This window comes from Manis pentadactyla, chromosome 9 (assembly GCF_030020395.1).
Source record: "Manis pentadactyla isolate mManPen7 chromosome 9, mManPen7.hap1, whole genome shotgun sequence".
Classification (NCBI taxonomy): Eukaryota; Metazoa; Chordata; class Mammalia; order Pholidota; family Manidae; genus Manis; species Manis pentadactyla.
The window spans coordinates 57035976-57052935 of record NC_080027.1 but is presented as its reverse complement, the minus strand read 5'-3'; the positions used below and the strand labels follow the sequence as shown (position 1 = coordinate 57052935).

The 16960-nt window shown below is 52.6% G+C and overlaps 1 protein-coding gene across 12 annotated transcripts in view; it reads left to right on the top strand.

Moving 5' to 3' along the window:
• Positions 1 to 16960, top strand: part of USH1C (USH1 protein network component harmonin) — a 45821-nt gene that overhangs the window by 27747 nt on the left and 1114 nt on the right. For 2 of the 12 annotated variants that reach the window (XM_057507445.1, XM_057507448.1), the window contains one exon: positions 324 to 1791. In XM_057507445.1, the coding sequence (XP_057363428.1) occupies positions 324 to 422 (99 nt within the window). In that variant the 3' untranslated portion in view covers positions 423 to 1791. The other 10 variants (XM_057507438.1, XM_057507437.1, XM_057507441.1 and 7 more) reach the window with 10 other exon arrangements.

Genomic DNA, 16960 nt, shown 5'->3' with positions numbered 1-16960 from the left:
CTTTGATGTTTACAAAGCTCTTTTATAGATGTTATTTTATTGACTCTGAATGGCAAGCCTATGGGGCAGATATTTCTCGCATTTTGGAGACGAAGTGAATCAGACCCAGAGAGGTTAAGGAACTTAGCCAAGATCACACATCTAGTTAGTGACCTTAAAAGTCAGTTCTTCCTACTGGTAAAGGGCATGGGTAGCAGTGGCCTGCCTGTCCTAAACCTGAGGTCTAGTGCCCAGTCTGAAGGGGCACAGCAGGGGAGGGGCTCACCGTGGGGTGGTTGCCTGGTGTTTGAGGACTGAGTGCCCTGTTTGCTGTGCTGTGCCAGTGTCAACACTACCTTGTAACCCTTGTCATGAAAACAATGCCATATCTCAGAAAGGAAAGGATAAGAAGAAAGCCAAGTATGACAGCCTGCAGGAATTGAGAAAAAATAAGAAGGAACTAGAGTTTGAGCAAAAGCTTTACAAAGAGAAAGAGGAAATGCTGGAAAAGGAAAAGCAACTGAAGATCAACAGGCTGGCCCAGGAGGTAGGTCCGACTCCTAGACCCACCCCTGGGACACAGTGTGCTTGTTCCCTGCCATGCTGCCAGAGAACCAGCTGGAGTTGTTCTCTCCAAATGGAGAGCAAGGATGGAGTGAGCCCTACCCCACTCCTCAGTCTGGAGAGTGAGATCATCCCCCCTGCTCTAGCTTCTGATTCAGGTGTGTTTGGGATAAAACTAGCCTCCTGGGTCTGAAGCTAGGCTCTCTGCTCAGATTGTAGGGCCTAGGTTAGCCCTCTGCACATCTGGCTAGAGGTCTGAGTTTGTCCCCTCCACCACCACTTGACAACCAAATTATGAGTCCATGACTAGGCCTCTCCACCCTAGGTGTGGCTATGAGACCTGTCTCCCTACTCAGGGTGTGAGTCCAAGGCTAACCCCTCTGCCTAGATTGTAGACCTGTAGTTAGCCTTCCACCTTCCTGTCATTAGGTTGGAGTCAGTTTGGTCCCCTCTTACTCAGATCCTGAGTTCAAACCTAGGTTTCCCCAACCTGCCTTGGCTTTGAGGATATGGGTCTGAGGCTAACCCTTTGTGCAGTTAGGGCATCTGAGGCTAGCCTTCACTTAATCAGGCTATGAGTCTGAGGCTGCTCCCATCAACATAGGATGTGTCTAAGGCTAGAACTGCCATCCAGGAATATATCTAAGTCTGTCCCCTTCAAGACATGCCAAAAGCAGTCCTCTAGCATGGGTAACACCTATTTCCTAGGTAAGGTGAGTGATCTTAACTCCTTAGCTATGGGAGATATTGGTTCTGCTTCTCTTTAATGCTTCCATGAATCAGAATGCCAAGCTAATTAGATTGCAAAACCAGACAAGTCTTGGAAAATGCAAAGTGCATTAAGTCTGACATTAAGGACAAATTAGCTACAAAATTAAAAATAAAACCGAACTTGTACTTCTGAGGACAAGGCAGCCTAGAGGGGGGAAAAAAGAGTAAAGTTAAACTCTTGGAATATGCTGGGATCCTGCAAAAGGACCATTCTTGAAGAATCATGAACCTCAGGGTTTGTGGGGACCCTGGGAGCCAGCCAACCCCATGAGTGCATGAACCCTTCTCTGATTTTGCCTAAAAGTGACAGTCAACCTGACTGTCTCTCCCTCGTTTCCACTCCTCTGTGGCCAGGTGGAATATGCCCGGGTCTTTTTCTAGATAGTTAATACACTCAGTAGTACTCTGGATTGAAGTGCTTCCATGCTACTGATTTGAGTGTGCCCTTTGTCCTCTCCTTTTTGCGATGGCCTTGGGTCCCAGGTGTCCGAGACAGAGCGGGAAGACCTTGAGGAGTCGGAAAAGATTCAGTATTGGGTGGAAAGGCTCTGTCAGACGCGCCTTGAGCAGATTTCCTCTGCTGATACTGAGATTTCAGAGGTAACAGAAACTTCTTTCCACAGAGCCTCCTGCTGCCTTCAGAATGGCCCACCCTGGGAACAGTGGGAAGCCTTGTGGCCAATGGCAAGCTCCACCATCCAGGGCTGCCCCTACCAGGCCAATCCCCCTGGCTTTCTTGAGGGGATAGAGCTGTATTTCTGGGCTATTCTCCAGAGTGACCACTAAGTCCCAGCTAATGTGAAATGGTCCCTGTTGGCCTGTTGGCCTGGTATAATTAGTAAGAGTGCCCCTTTCACTATCAAGTGTATTCCAGTTTAAATAATAAATTGTATGGTCACCTTAGTTATCACCTACAGATGGCATAACTTGAGGTCCTGCTGCATTTGGACACTCTGCATTGGCCACCTGGTATGAGCTCAGGTGGCACAGAAGTGACACCCATGGTTCTGGTTTGAGGGTGGTGGGTCTCTGGTGGCAAGAGATTAGAAGAGCATTCTGCTAGGTGTATTATGAAGTGGCACACTAGTCAGATGATTACAGAACTTCTTTGCAACCCTCCAGATGACCACAGGGCCCCCGCCTCCCCTGCCTTCTGTGTCTCCCCTGGCCCCACCCCTGAGACGCTTTGCAGGAGGACTGCACCTCCACACCACTGACCTGGATGACATCCCCTTGGACATGTTCCACTATCCCCACAAGACTCCCTCTGCCTTGCCTGTGATGCCCCTCCCTCCACTCTCCAGTCCTCCCCCCAAGGCCCCCGCACCTCCTGTCCTCCCCTCATCGGGCCATGTGTGTGCCTCACCCTCACCCTGGGTGCCACACACTCCACCCCCTATTCCCATTCCTCCCCCGCCATCTATCCCCACCCAAGACCTCACTCCTACCCGCCTGCTGCCCTCAGCCCTGGAAGAGGCACTGGGCAATCACCCCTTCCGCACTGGGGACACAGGCAATCCAACAGAGGACTGGGAAGCAAAAAACCACAGTGGGAAGCCCACCAGCTCCCCTGTCCCTGAATGGAGTTTCCCATCCACTCCAAAGGTACTACCTCTGTTTTGCTTGCTATACTGGGAAGTGGGAAGAGTGGGGAGGGCTGCTGTTTCCCACAACCTGTACTGCTCCTGTGATGGAGGCAGGAAGAAACATCACCCCACCCCATTTCCAGGAATGAGCTCCCCAGCCTGCATGTTGTGGTCATCCTGCTCACTTACAGTGATTTTGAAGTACTGTATTGCATGGTGAATTGCCCGTGATATGCTATCAATGTTCATTGCCTTCTCTCTGCTCTCTTGGCTAGTATGGGCTGACAACATTCAGTATAGTACTTGTAAGGCCATGTTATGAATAGCCGAAGCTCGATGTCACAGTCATCTTTTGATATTGGCCAGAAAGCCTTGATATGGGAAATGAGTCCCCAGTTTAACAGGGGGAAAGCAGAGTAGCAGTACTAGGCTCGTAAAAGATGTTACAGTGCAGTATTAGGACATTACAGGGACATTTTCTATGGCACACGCCAACTAAATTGGGTTGAAGTATAACACCCAGAAATTTCTGGCCAACTTCCAGCTACAGAAAAAATGAAGATGGAAAGTTCTTAGATATCCAAATTTACTATTAAAACACTAGGATCTTTTTCCTGGATGTCAGGAAGCTGAACAGTGATCTTTGTCTAAAAGACATATTTCTTATTAATTTTCCTGAAGCCAAAGACTATTTTGGAAAAGGCAATCCCCAAGGAAGGCCGGGAGCTTTGACCACATGGAGGGTAAAACAAACTCTGCTCCAGCAGCTGTGAGGCCAGGCTGGGGTCAGAACTGAAGCAGCTTGTGTCCGCCGAGGGTGGGAGCTTTAGGTGAGGGCAGGCAGAAGTACCTCATCAGTGGTTTTATTAACCTTCCCTGCATGGGTTTGAGTCCCTGCATGAAGAGCAGCCTAAGCATCTCAGAGCATTCAGGAGAGCTTGGGGGAGGGAAGGTGGGTGTAAAGAAAGCCCCAGATGCCAGCCAGGCTCAGCTTCTGAAAAGGGACTCAAAGGGACTTCCTCTGGACCTCGGATGGGGACCTGAGCCCAGAAGCTCTGGTAGAATTCCGTCTGTTCCAGGGATGTCTTGCCCCAGAGCCCAGCCAGGAGCAGGTTGGCAAGTGGTTGAGTTAGCCTGGCACAGGCATCATCCTTAGTGTGAGCAGCTCCTGCTAAGACGGGCTGCAGCTTTTCCTCAACAAATTGGATCCAGCAATCATACTGCCTGAGCGCAGCCTGTGGCAGGGAACGGGGGCAGTGCTGAAGGGGACACAGGAGACCGGCTTGCTTGTGCTCTCAGGGACTTCACCATCTTGAAGAACGAGCAGCTGACCAGGCAGGATTCAGCTGTAAGATCCACCCAGGCCGGTGCGTGGGAGGGATTCATTTTAGTGGGAAGTCGAAGGCACCTCTGTGAAGGGCTTAGGAGCTGAGCCTTGAGGGATGGCGGTGCATGGAGGATGGGGGAAGGGCAGTGCAGGCGCAGGGAGCAAGAAGATGGCAAGGAGGAATCCTGGCTTCGCCACTGGCTGTATGACTTTGGGCGTGAGTTATTTCATCTGCCTGCACCTGGGGATTCTCATCTGAAATGGAAATGCTATTGGCACCTACCTGTTATGAGGATCAAACGAGTTAATATATGAACTCATTCTAAGTTAATACTTAGGAGAGTGGCAGGCATGAAATAGGTGCTCAGTAGGCACTAGCTATTAACAGTGACAGATCAGCTGTTACTCTGATCGCACAGAGCCATCCGTGCTAATTGCAAACATGAGATTAGAGGTAAACCGCAAACTTTTGAGTCAGGGTCATGATTTAAAACAGAGTTCAGCTTTCTTGGATTCTTTCAGGAATCATGAATTTCCCACTTTTAGTTCCCAGTCAGAGCGCAGGGAATGTGAAAAGCTCCCCAACACAAGGACCCTCTGAAGAACTGGACCCTACATGTTTTAGGTGACCCCAAATACAGGGTTGTCCCTGACCCAAAGGCCAGAGGTTGCTTTTTGGTTAGCTTCATGCTGCCTGCATCAGCACTTGGGCGCATGCACCACCTCCCCTGCCCCATGTGCTCCCCGTGTGCTCCCCACGAGCTGTTATCAGTGCTGCAGAATGAAGTGTGGGTAAGCGCACATCTGCACAGTCAGCCTGGCCACCAGCACGCCTCAAGTGGTGGAGACCCACACCTGTGTCAGCTTGGCACCTGTGCCTGCCACACCAGCACCTGCCAGAGAAAGGTTTTCAGGACCACATCTCCCCCTAGCGCTGTCCCTGTGGCCACCATACTATTGAATGATGCATTTATTCATTCAGCATATTTCATGAGCACCTACTATATGCCAGACACTATGTGAGGCACTGAAGAACCAATACATGCGTGGGGGTGGAGAGGGAAAGCTCATGGAATGCTTCCTGAGGGCAGTGGCACCCCAGCTAAGAACTGGGCAGATGAAGCAGAAGGAAGGAAGAGCATGAACAGAAATCTAGGCAAGAAAGTCTAGCACTTTAGAAGCTAAAATTAGGCAGTGTGAGGAAGGTGACAAGTAAGGGATGAGGCTTCAAAGGAAGGTAGAGAAGCTATGAAGGACCCTGGGAGTTAAATAAAGGAGCTCAGCTGTCAGTGGGGACCCAAGAAGGGTTCAGACAGGGTTATGAGCCAATCTGATTCATCTTGCCCATGATCAAGTGGGTGACAGCAAAGCAGACAGGTTGCATCTGCTCTCCTGGATGCTGCTCATTCTGGGCCTCGCCCCTGTCCTCAGGAGACTCTGTTCCACCTGCCAGGAGCAGCAGGTGCCTTGTGTGCAGTCCAGGTTCTGAAACTGTGGCCAAAAGAGATAACCCCGAGGGAGAGAGGAGGCTGGACGGCACTGTGGCCCCGGAGAAAGCCTTGGAAGTGCATCCTCTGGGTAACATTGGCTGCTGGTGCCCCATAACCGGGCTCTGGCTCAGGTCTCGGATTCCCTAGAGCCACCCAGTAGTTTCTGTGGCCTCCGAGCACACTGTGGCCAACAGATTTCTCGTCTCTTTGCTGAAGATCATAGCCCTAGGACCTCCTGCAGGGTGAACAGAACAGGCAGGATCAGCGTGTGCATGGTGTGAATTTGCATGGGTGTCAAAGTGCCATTGTTGGCCTAGGTCAGCCTCACATGGGTGTCTCTTAAACTAACCCCTGTAGACATTTTGCCCAAGCCCACAGCCTCCACGAGGCCCCGGCGTGTCCACAATCTCCAAACCTGTCATGGTCCACCAGGAGTCCAACTTCATCTACAGGCCAGCTGTGAAATCCGAGGTCCTGGTAAGCCCCTGGGCCCACTCCAGGGCACATCCAGAGGAGCAGACAAGAGCTGTCCCCTCTTGGGTTCTGCTGTCTCTGGAGGGAGAGTGAATAGGGATACGAATTCACATCAGCTGCCATCTCATGACCTCAGAGATGATTGCCAAGAGATGAATCCACATTGCTATAAGCAATTCCTGACACGACCAGTGGAATTCCTGTTCCTCACTTGACCAAACAGCCTGCAGCTCCATCTAGAAGTAATAATAATAACAGCTCAGACCATGTGTCAGACTGTGCAGTGTTTCATTTAACCCAGTGAGATGGTTCCTGTTCTCAGCCCTCTTTAACACTGGGGGGCTAAGTTGGTTACCCAAGACAGAGCCAGGACTTACTACTTTCTCCCGAATCATTCAGACTCCAAAGCCCAAGCTGTTACCTACATTGCCATCTTGCCAAAACCTACAGCCATTCCAGTTGCCTGGCCTCTGCCCTGAGGTGTGGTGTGGCGTGGAGCACCCTCAGATGGAGGACTGGCCAGCTCGGAGCTACTCCCTTTCCCCATTTCTCTTCTCATGCCTCACTGGGACTGGGAGTGTGAGATGTGGCCCTGGGGGAGTGGAAGGGTCTGCACCCCCATCACCTACAGCTGAGGGGGCTGGGACTCACGTGCAAACCCCCCATCCCAGGGGCACCGGCCACTGACTGGCCTCCCACCCACAGTGGGAGGCAACATATCCAAACGTCAGGGTAGGAAACCCTAGCCAAACATCAGGGCAGGACAGCTCAGATACTTACTTTGAGCTTTGGCTATTCTGTCGGCTCCCCAAAGAGCAAGGTGGGTACTCCTGTGACAGCCTGCTCATGCATCCGCTTCACATTCTCCGGCCAATGACAAGGGTAGTGTCTGCTTGACTAGAACTAAGTAGTTGCTGCATCTGGGGGCATCCCACAGACCCCTAACATAAATCAGGCTGTGTCTGGGGAAGGATGTTGGCAGGGCAGCCCGAGGCTGCCAAGCCCGGGTTCTGGCACCAGGGGGCAGATGGAAGCTATTGTTAACTTCTAGCTTGGAACTGTTTTTTTTTTCTGGCAGCCACAGGAGATGCTGAAGAGGATGGTGGTTTATCAGACAGCGTTCAGACAAGTAAAAGGATACCTGTCGTGTGTCTGTGATTTGCCCCACCACTCCCTGTCCTTCCCACTCTGACTTCTCTGGAGTGCCTGTTGGCTCTGAGGTGGCCCCAAGCACATCTGCCGGAGCCCCAGGCCAGAATCTGTGTCCCAGATTCCCTGCAGCCAGGGGGCGGGAGGGTCTCCATCAGGTGGGGACTCTGGGCTTGTTACATCCAGCGCCCCAGCTCAGAATGCAGCAGGATCCCTGGGAGTATGGCTCGTCTGCTGCTATCTGTTACAGAGGAGGAGGCCCAGGGATCCTCAGATGTCAGAAAGACCAGATGAGCGCTTGCTCCAGCCTTAAGAGAGAGGAGGGGGCTGCCTGAGGTGTGTCCCTGCCCCTTCCCCTGTCTTGTCTTTTCAAGGTAGTTGCAGCAAACCTACCTGAAATTGAACCAGCACAGGGAGGAAGTGGTGGCCCCATCCTCCAGGGACTGCGAGGGACATGGCAATCTTTGGGGGTCCATGAGTAGTATCAGGCAGGCAGCCACTGACCCTCCCACCTCCTGGGGCTTACATCCACAGGGCCAGCCACTGGATTGGCTGTCTCCCTGCCTATGAAAGAGACAGAACGATGGAGATCTTAGAACCAGCCTCCTCACCAATAACACCACCTGACCACAGGCTGACTTGACTACAGACAGGGGGCAAAGATGGGGTTTCAGCTTAACAGTGAGACATGGGGATCTGCAAAGAAGGCTGCTCCCAGCCCGACTGCACAGTGACAGGAGACAGCTAACACTTAGAAGGCGTGTTGTGTCAAGCACTGGTTCTAAATATTTTATGTATATTAACTCATTTAATTTTACAACCCTTGGGTAAGTGCTATTATCAACCCCATTTTGTTAGTGAGAAACTGAAGCAGAGTGATGAGGAAACATGCCTCCCACAGCACAGCTAGTGTCAGGCCATGGATTTGAATCCAGGAGGTCGGCCTCCATAATCAGGCTCCTAAATGCTCTGCCATTAGCCTCTCAAAGCACCGCAAATGACATAGACATTTAAAGGCCTTGCTGTTAGGGACACAGACAGCCCTCAAAGGGAGAGGGCTGAAAGGGGAGGGGTCCAAGGGCCCAGGAGTCAGACCCTCGCTTCACTGCCCACTGACTGGGTGACCTTGGTCATGAATGTCACCTCTCTGGGCCTCAGTTTCTACATCTGTTGGATGAAAGGTTGAGCTCCCTCTTCAAGGGCTGACCAGTTGTAATGACTTACAGGTTGCTGATCTAAATTCACACAAGACACAACTACTTGCCATGTGGCCCATTTCTGAGAGTACATTCTCAGGGGAAAAGAGAGAAGGAGGACCTTGGCAAGCACTGTCCAGTTTTCCAGAAGGAACAGGCAGGGGCAGGCAAGGCCCTCTCACTGAAAGAGAACTGACTCCATATCCTGCCTAATACCCCTCTTGCCCTGGATTTGCTGCATCCCTTACTCTGTCTGCTGCTCTGACACCCACAGACTGGCTTAGAGGTGGCCTCAAAGCTGGGCCTGGCTTGAGACTCCCAGGCTCTTTGGAATTGAGCCCGGGCGATGATGACTAGTGAGGAGGGACAGCCAGCAGAGGCCCAGGGGTCCATATGCTGCTATTTGGCCCTCTTCTTGTGCCCAGAGCCCTGTCACAGATGGGGCTATGGCCTCCCCATGACACTGGCCCCAGGCCCAGGGAACTTGTGACACTTGATGTGGCCTAGGGAACTGTGGGCTGGGGGTGTGGCTCTACACCAGTCAAGCAAGGCCTGAGCAGGTCCCTGCCACAGGGCCTCTCCTCTGCTCTCACCTTCTCCGGGGACTAACTGAGGCTTTGTTGCTCTTGGGCTTGGTGTGCCCGGCCCCTGTCTGTGGAGCCTTGGCCCACTGTCTGTGTGACCCCTGGGAAGGTGGTGCGCTCCGGCTCTGCTCCCTTCCTTCTCGTAGCCTTGTTTCTACATCTTGGGGATGTTACTCCCACAGCTCCCACCAAGCCAGGTCCTCTGAGCAGTGTGTGCTCCCTCCTCCTCCTGGCTAATGTTCTGGGGAGCCTCTTGCCCCCTAGATAAGCATTACATTAAGAATAGTGCCAGGCAGTGGGCAAGCGCAGACACCCCACCTTTCCTACTGTCCCTTCCCCCTGTCATCCTGTGGCTTATTTCCCCAGAGAGAGCAGTTTCCTAAGCAGTGCTGGTCCTTCTCTGGGGTCAGAGCACTGGGTGCAGAAAAGCTGGGCTTCATCCCTATAGCCTGGCCCTGGCCTCACATGGGCACTTAGAACTCAGGTGGGGCCTCAAAGACCTGAGGCTGTGGGCAGATGAGATCTGCAAGGCTGGCACTGCCGGCCTGGCATCAGTGTGTGCCCCGCTAGTCACACATGCCTGCTGGCCTGGCACAGGGCAGGGTCAGGACCTTTAAAAGGCTCCCACAGCTCCCCGCCGCTCCCCTGACAGTGGGGCTCTGGCTGCTGGAGCGGCGGGCCTCCTGGCCACATCCCCTCTCTGGGCCACAGCTGGCTGCCCCCTCTCCCCCGTTCACACAGTCTTCCTCTGCCCTCTGCTTGTTCCCTGCAGTGACCCTCAGGGGCCTCTGCTCAGTGGCCCTAACACTCCCCCTTTGCTTCCAGGATTTCCGGAAATACGAGGAAGGCTTTGACCCCTACTCTATGGTGAGAGACAACTCCCCTCCCCCAGGATAATCCCAGGAATAGGGGGCAGGGGATTACGGTGTGTTTGGTGGCGGTGAATTCTGGGCCCTGGGAGTCCTGGGGAGGAAGTGGAGCACATGAGGAGCCCAGGGAGGCCCTGACTGCTCTTCCGTGTCAAGGCTCCTCTCAAACAGCATTCCAGAGTGTGTGTGTGTGTGTGTGTGTGTGTTTTCATTGTTACACTTGCTGAGAACTAACTATGTAGTGTGTGTGTGTGTGTGTGTGTGTTGTCATTGTTACACTTGCTGAGAACTATGTACCAGGCACTGTGCTGTGTGTTTATAAATCATGGTCTTGCCCAGTCTTCAAAATATTCCCAGGAAGCAGGATCTGGGATTTGTGTGGCCACCTCTGCGTGTGTGTGTCCATGTGGTCCCCATGGGGCCCAGGACCCTCAGTTAAAGACTGATGGGGACGGAACTGGAAAAGTTCCCTTTGTCCATGTGCTCCAGTGTCCCACAGGTGCCTGGCTCCCCTTCCACCTTTGCCCCCCATCCTCAGCAGCTCAAACTCCCCACTGTCTTTTCCCTCCAGTTCACCCCAGAACAGATCATAGGGAAGGATGTCCGGCTCCTGCGCATTAAGAAGGTACCTGGGCACGTGAAGGCCGGGTGGGTGGCTACCCTTTGACCCTGTCCCCTCCCATCTCTGTATCCTGCTTCTACTCTCAAGGTGACTCCTGGACAACCCCTCAGATCCCCACTCTCCTCTTCTCTCCCCCTGACGATGCCCCCTCCTGTGGTGGGACTGCACACCCAGGCCTTGCTTAGTGTCCATGTCTCCTTTTCTCCCTGATGGCAAGGCCATTAACTCCATGGCTTCTGCTGCCCTCTCTGTGGCCCATCAAGACATTCCTGGGTGCCCAGGTACCCACTGGATGCTGTCTCCTCGGCTCCCTAAAGACGTTTTTTTCTCTAACCAGGAGGGGTCCTTAGATCTGGCCCTGGAAGGTGGTGTGGACTCCCCTATTGGGAAGGTGGTCGTCTCAGCTGTTTATGAGGGGGGAGCCGCTGAGCGGCATGGTGAGTAGGGATCAGCCATGACCCAGTTTGGTGAGGGTACGGTAATTATACAGGGCCCTCCAGGAAAGCAGACAGCTGCCCACCTGGAGTGGGCTGGAAGTTGCTCAGGAATCCCCCTTCCCCTCAACCTGGGTTGGTCCATCCAGTCCCACATATTGCCCTTGAGCATACAATGGTGCCCAGATGGTAGGCACACAGCCAACCAGATTCCACCCTGCCCGGAGGGGCTCCCCACCCAGTGGTGAAAACACGCTGAGCACATTGCCGGGTACTGACTATAGCGGTGCCATCTGCTAAGGGCTGGGAGAACTGAGTGGGTGAGCGAGCTGCGGGAACCCTCAGGGGCCCTAACCCACCAAGGGGAAGGGGGCTGCTGGGAAGGCTCCCGACACTGGCGATGCCTGAACTGAGCCTTAAAAGGTAAGCTGATGTCAGCCTTGTGAACATGGGAAAGAGCTTTCCAGGAGGAGGGGACAGCACATGTAAAGGCGGGAGAGAAACCATCAAAACCTTACCTGTCCTTTTAAAAATGATGAGAGCCAGGGTCTATCAGGAGCTAACCATGTGCCAGATGCTGTTCTGAGTACCTGCACATACCCTGTGTCTAAGGAGTCCAAGTGTATTCACTCGTTTAATCCTTACAACAACCCCCAGAGTAGATGCTGTTATTGCTCTCATTTTATAGCTTGGGAAACTGAGGCACGAAAAGGCTAAATACTTGTTCAAGGACCCACAGCCAGTAAGCAGAGGAGGCAGGATTTGAACTCAAGAAGTTTTGCTTTCTTGCTCGAGTGCCACCTCTGCCTGGGGTCTTCCACAGCCCTGCCCTCTCCCAGAGGGGCAGGTGCCCTCTCCCACCCTGTGTCTCCCTTGGGGCCTGATCTTCTGCTTTGCTTTGATCCTCTTACCAAGGAAAACACCTCTGCTGGTGAAGGAAGACTCCAAGGGCCCCAGGCACAGACGATCAACCCACTCGCCTGTCAGGCAGTGTCTAGAACTCCACTATTAGTGACTTCCTCTTCCGAGACCAGGAGCCCTTTCAGGACTCCCAAGTGTTTTGTGAAGGAATAGGTGTCCCTGAAAGAGTTGCCCCAGGCCAGAGCTGGGAATCCCAGGATCAGATCCCTTCTGGGAAGTGCTGGGCTGGAGGCAGGCTCTCCCACAAGCCCAGAGGGATAGAATGGAGGGTGGATAACGGCCTGAGGCAGGAGATGGAGTGATGGGAAGTCACCTAATTGCTGGCAGCCATGCTGCTGTGGGTTACTAAGGCGAGTCCAGCTCTGCCGCCCATGGATCTGGCGACCTTGGGCCCCTCACAGCTGTACTCTAAACTTTCTTTTCAGCTAAAGGGGGCTCAGCTAGGCAGCTGCCATGGCCCACAGCTGCCTGCCCAGCCCATATCCTCCTCCTCTGTCCTGTTTCTGTACCAGTCAAGGGCAGGGGCAGTTCTGTCTACCATGTCTAACAGGGAAAGGCCAGGGTGGATGGCTGACTTTTCCTGGCCCCCCACCTTATGAAGCCCCAGCCCAACCATGTCTTGTTGCCCTTGAGGTTCCACCATGGGTTGGTACAAAAGGAAAAGGAGAATGTCACCTCTTCCCAGGCCCACTGTCCAGGGGCAACAGTTTGGGCCCACACTGCTTTGGATATACAGACAGCAGGTGGAAGTTTCTCCAGGAACATGTGTGTTCTAAGCCATCACAGTACCATCTTTATTAACACACACACCGTGTCCCTGTGGCCCTCATGCCCACAAGCCTTCTGGGTATCTATTTCAGTGTAACTTGGAGAATGTTCTCTGGACACCAGGACTGGGAGAAATTCCTCAAAAAAAAGGTTCTGAAGTTGAAGATGTGTGGGAAACCACACACAATCTATCCACTTCTTGGAGAGCCACAATGCCTATTAGCATATTCAAGGCTCTGAGAAGTCCTCCAGTGAGTCATTGTGTTTAGCTTATAAATCAGTTTTTCCTAAACTTATTAGATCACAGGTCATCTTATCCAGGAACACCTATAACATCATTTATTCAAGAAATACCTATTGCGTTCCTGTTTTGTGCTAGGTATTATGTTAAGTGCTGGAGATATAGCAGTGAACCAAAAAGACAGTCCCTGCCCTCAGGGAGCTGACAGTCTAGTGGGAGAGACCATCAGTCAACCAGACATATAGGATTAAAATTGTGAAAAATGGTAGGCAGGAAAAGCCCAGGATGCTCTGAGAGAACAGGGAAGATCCACTTGGGACTGAATGCGGGTTAGCGAAGCCCTCTCTGAGGAAGAGACATCACCAGACCTAGGAGAAGAGAAGATGGAGCGGGATGGGGGTGGAAGGTGTTCCAGATGGAACAGCATGTGAAGGCGCTGAGGCAGGAAAGAACTCAGCCTGCCCAGGGACCTGAAACAGACGGCCAGGGCTGGAGCACAGAGAGGGATGGCTCGCAGAACTAGCTCATGTTTCTAAGAACTTCACGGGAAGTGCAGGTTAGCCTCCCTCTGTAATAGAGTGGCTGTACCAAGCTGGGGTGGCAATGCTCCTCACCAGTGTCCCAATTCTCCTGAGCTGGAGTGAGGGTGTGTGGACTGGGTAGGAACCTTCGAGTCACCTGGTAGATTATTTCCCTGTGGACTTTCTAAGCCCATGTGAGCTTTCAGAATCCAGGAGTCAGGCTCCTTCTGTGGCCTGACCATGACTCCCCTTTGCCAAGCCCTGGGCCAGGCATGTGTCTCATACCAGTTGACCAACCAGCCTTGTCTTCCTGCAGGTGGCATCGTGAAAGGAGATGAGGTCATGGCAATCAATGGCAAGATTGTGACAGACTACACCCTGGCTGAGGCTGAGGCCACCCTGCAGAAGGCCTGGAGTCAGGGGGTAAGAAAACACCACCTCCCTGCCTCCTTCCCTCACCTGCCTGCCCCAAACCCTGGCCTCTGTAGCCAGGCCTTGTCATTGGGGTGCCCCAGGGTGGGCATCCAGGGTCCAGGCAACTCTTGGGTGACACTCACATACCCCATTCAGCCAGTTGTTACAATCTGACAAGATGGGATTCAGAAAAATAAATCTTAGTTCCTGACCCTGAGGCCAAAAAGCAAGTGGCACAAATGCAGACTCCAGAAGACTAAGTGTGACAATCTACCTAAGAAAAAGACTGGAGGTCTTCTATATGTGCACACTGAACAGGAATCAAGAATGCTTGGGGCTACTAGAAAGCATTAACAAAAGTAGAGACCCCAGAGTGGAGTTGGGGATGGCGATAGTCCACATTGTGTTCATTAGACATCCACCCAGGACGTCATGGCCACCACACAAGAGGTCTCCCAGGCTGTACACTGCACAATCTGAGGGGGTGCCCTCCTATGGACTCTAGTGTGAATGGTGCCCACTCATGTTGTGCAATGCACAACCTGTGCAACTGTATGCAGGCAGCCAAGCCTGAGGTATTAAGTTCAGTGCCGAGGAAGCTGACCAGATGGGCCTGGGACCCACATGAAGGGATATGGAGAAGAGAAGACACACGGGTAACATGATGACTGTCTTTGATTATCTAAAGGGTTGCATTAGTTAAAGGGAGCAGATGTATTCTCTGTGACTCTTGAGGGCAGAACTGGAGTGGATGGAGGGAGGTCCTGGGGACATTTCAGTTCCATATTAAGAGCTAGCACATGGTAGAAGGGCCCAGTAATACTTCACATACTTTCCATTGGCTACACCCAAGCTGAGAATGGGTAATGATGACTCAGCCAAGGATGGCAGTGATGCCATTTAGGGGATTCAAGTGTTAAGGTCAGAAATCTAGACTTGAAGCTTTCCAATTGGCTGTATGTCAGAATGACCTAGGGAGATTGTTAAAAATACTGTTTTCCAGGGCCTACTCTGGATTTCCAGGGCCAAGTCCATGCGTCTAGAGTTTTAAGAAATTCACCAAGTGATCTGAAGCTGCTGCCTGGCCCTGGTCCACAGATCAGCATTTAGGAACTTAGTGTCATTCAAAGGCCTGGAAACCCTGGCCTCTATGGTTCTGAAGCCTTAGAAACTAGAAACTTCCCCAGACCATGGGACTGCACAGGAGGCCCATCCCCACCAGGAGGACCTCCAGTCCCACCTGGGCCCACCTCCCCAGAGGAAGAAGACCCCAGCCAGCTGACCCTGGGTCACAGTACCCAGGCATGGGAATAGAGAGTCAGGGGTAGACATGCTGTCACCCCCTGAGCATGCTCCAGAGTCACACGGCGTTTTCCCACAGGACTGGATTGACCTTGTCATTGCTGTCTGTCCACCCAAGGAGTACGACGATGAGCTGTGAGTGTGTGCAGGCACCGGGCCCACTGCCTCCTCTCCCGCCTCCTCCAGAACCTTAGGCACCTTCTCCCAGTCCACCCCAGCCTTCTTCCAGCCCGAGGGTTGGCCCAAGCACGCAGCTTCTAATAGTAATCCATCCTAGAATGTTCCCAGTCTAGAGAAACCTAGAACTAAGTCACTGTCCTCTAGTATTACCAGAGCTGCCTTATGAAAAACTGAGACCCAGAGATGGTCAAGGTCTCAGATCAAACAAATGATGAAGTTGAGACAAGACTCAGGATTTCTGATTCCCTACTTGGAACTTCATCCCCTGTACCATAATTATCTAGTTTAAAGATTTCTGTCTTTTACTGTCGGGAAGTCCTTCCTTGTAGGTAACTCATTCCCTCTTGCTGCATCTCTAAGTGGTCAGGCCCACAGGCTTTGGCCCTACTTTGCAGGATCTCTAGGGAGCCTTGGCCCAGTCTTACTCTTGCTCCGCGATTCCCTATGTGTCTGTCTCTTTCTGTATCTGTTTCATTCCTGTCTCTGTATCTGTGTGGGTCTCATCTCAATGTCTCTGTCTCTATATCTCTGTCTCTCTCCTGCATCCTTCCTGTGAATCTCTCTCTTCCATCTCTCCCTTTTCCCTTCACCTCTCTTCCCGTCTCCCTTATGCTCTCCTTTTCTTGTCTTTCTCCATCCCTGACTGGAGTCCCTCCTTCTCCATCTGTCACTCTGTATCCATTTCTCTCTCTCTGCCGCTGGCTGCCTTCATCTGGCCTCCATCCTCATCACCTCCCCATCCCCCACCCCACCGCCCATACACTTATTCCTCAGCCCCCTGCTTACCTGTCATGGCCACACTTGCTCCTCTTCCCAGGGGAGCCTGAGTTCTGTGTACATCTTGGAGAAATCAAAGTGTTGTAGCAACTAATTCTAGGAACCCTGGGCCTAGGCAAGACCCAAGGCAGGAGCCAAGCGAAGGTCTGGCAGAGCTCTGCCCAGGAATAATGGAGCCTGTTTTGTGTTTCCTGCTCTGCTCTGCATCTGTAGCTCTTCTCTTCCCTCCTCTGCAGCCGAAAGCTCTCAGCCAGCCTGAAAGCTCCTTGAAGACGGTGCTCCCGTGCATAGACACGGGTTCCTCCTGCAGCTGGAGCCTAGCAGCCCCCATGGTGAATAGGCAGGGGGGCTGCAGGGCGGGCCCCGTCTGTCCATGCTGCATGTAGTGGCTGTCTGTTGCCAAAGCTGGCAGGTTCTTTGGACTGGTATCTGGAAGGGTGTACAAGGCGCCATCACTGCTATTGGCCACACTGGAATTCTGTTGGACTCAAAGGCCTTCCTGCTCAGAGGAGCCAAGCAGAGACTGTAGCATGCCTGGAACATGAGCATTCTGACTCATCACAGCTCTTGGGACCTGCCATGGGTCCCATACAGCACCCAAATGAGCATGATGGAGCAGTGAGCACCATTCTCGGCTGGGCACAGACAATGCCTTGAATCAGACATGATGGGTTGGGTGAGCCCAAAGGAAACACAGCTCAGCTTTTCCCCCAGAGATGTCCTCAGACATATATGCCTCCCTTCCCTGGAAATGCCACCCTCTAGGAGCTCCTGCTCCACTGGGCCTCCAC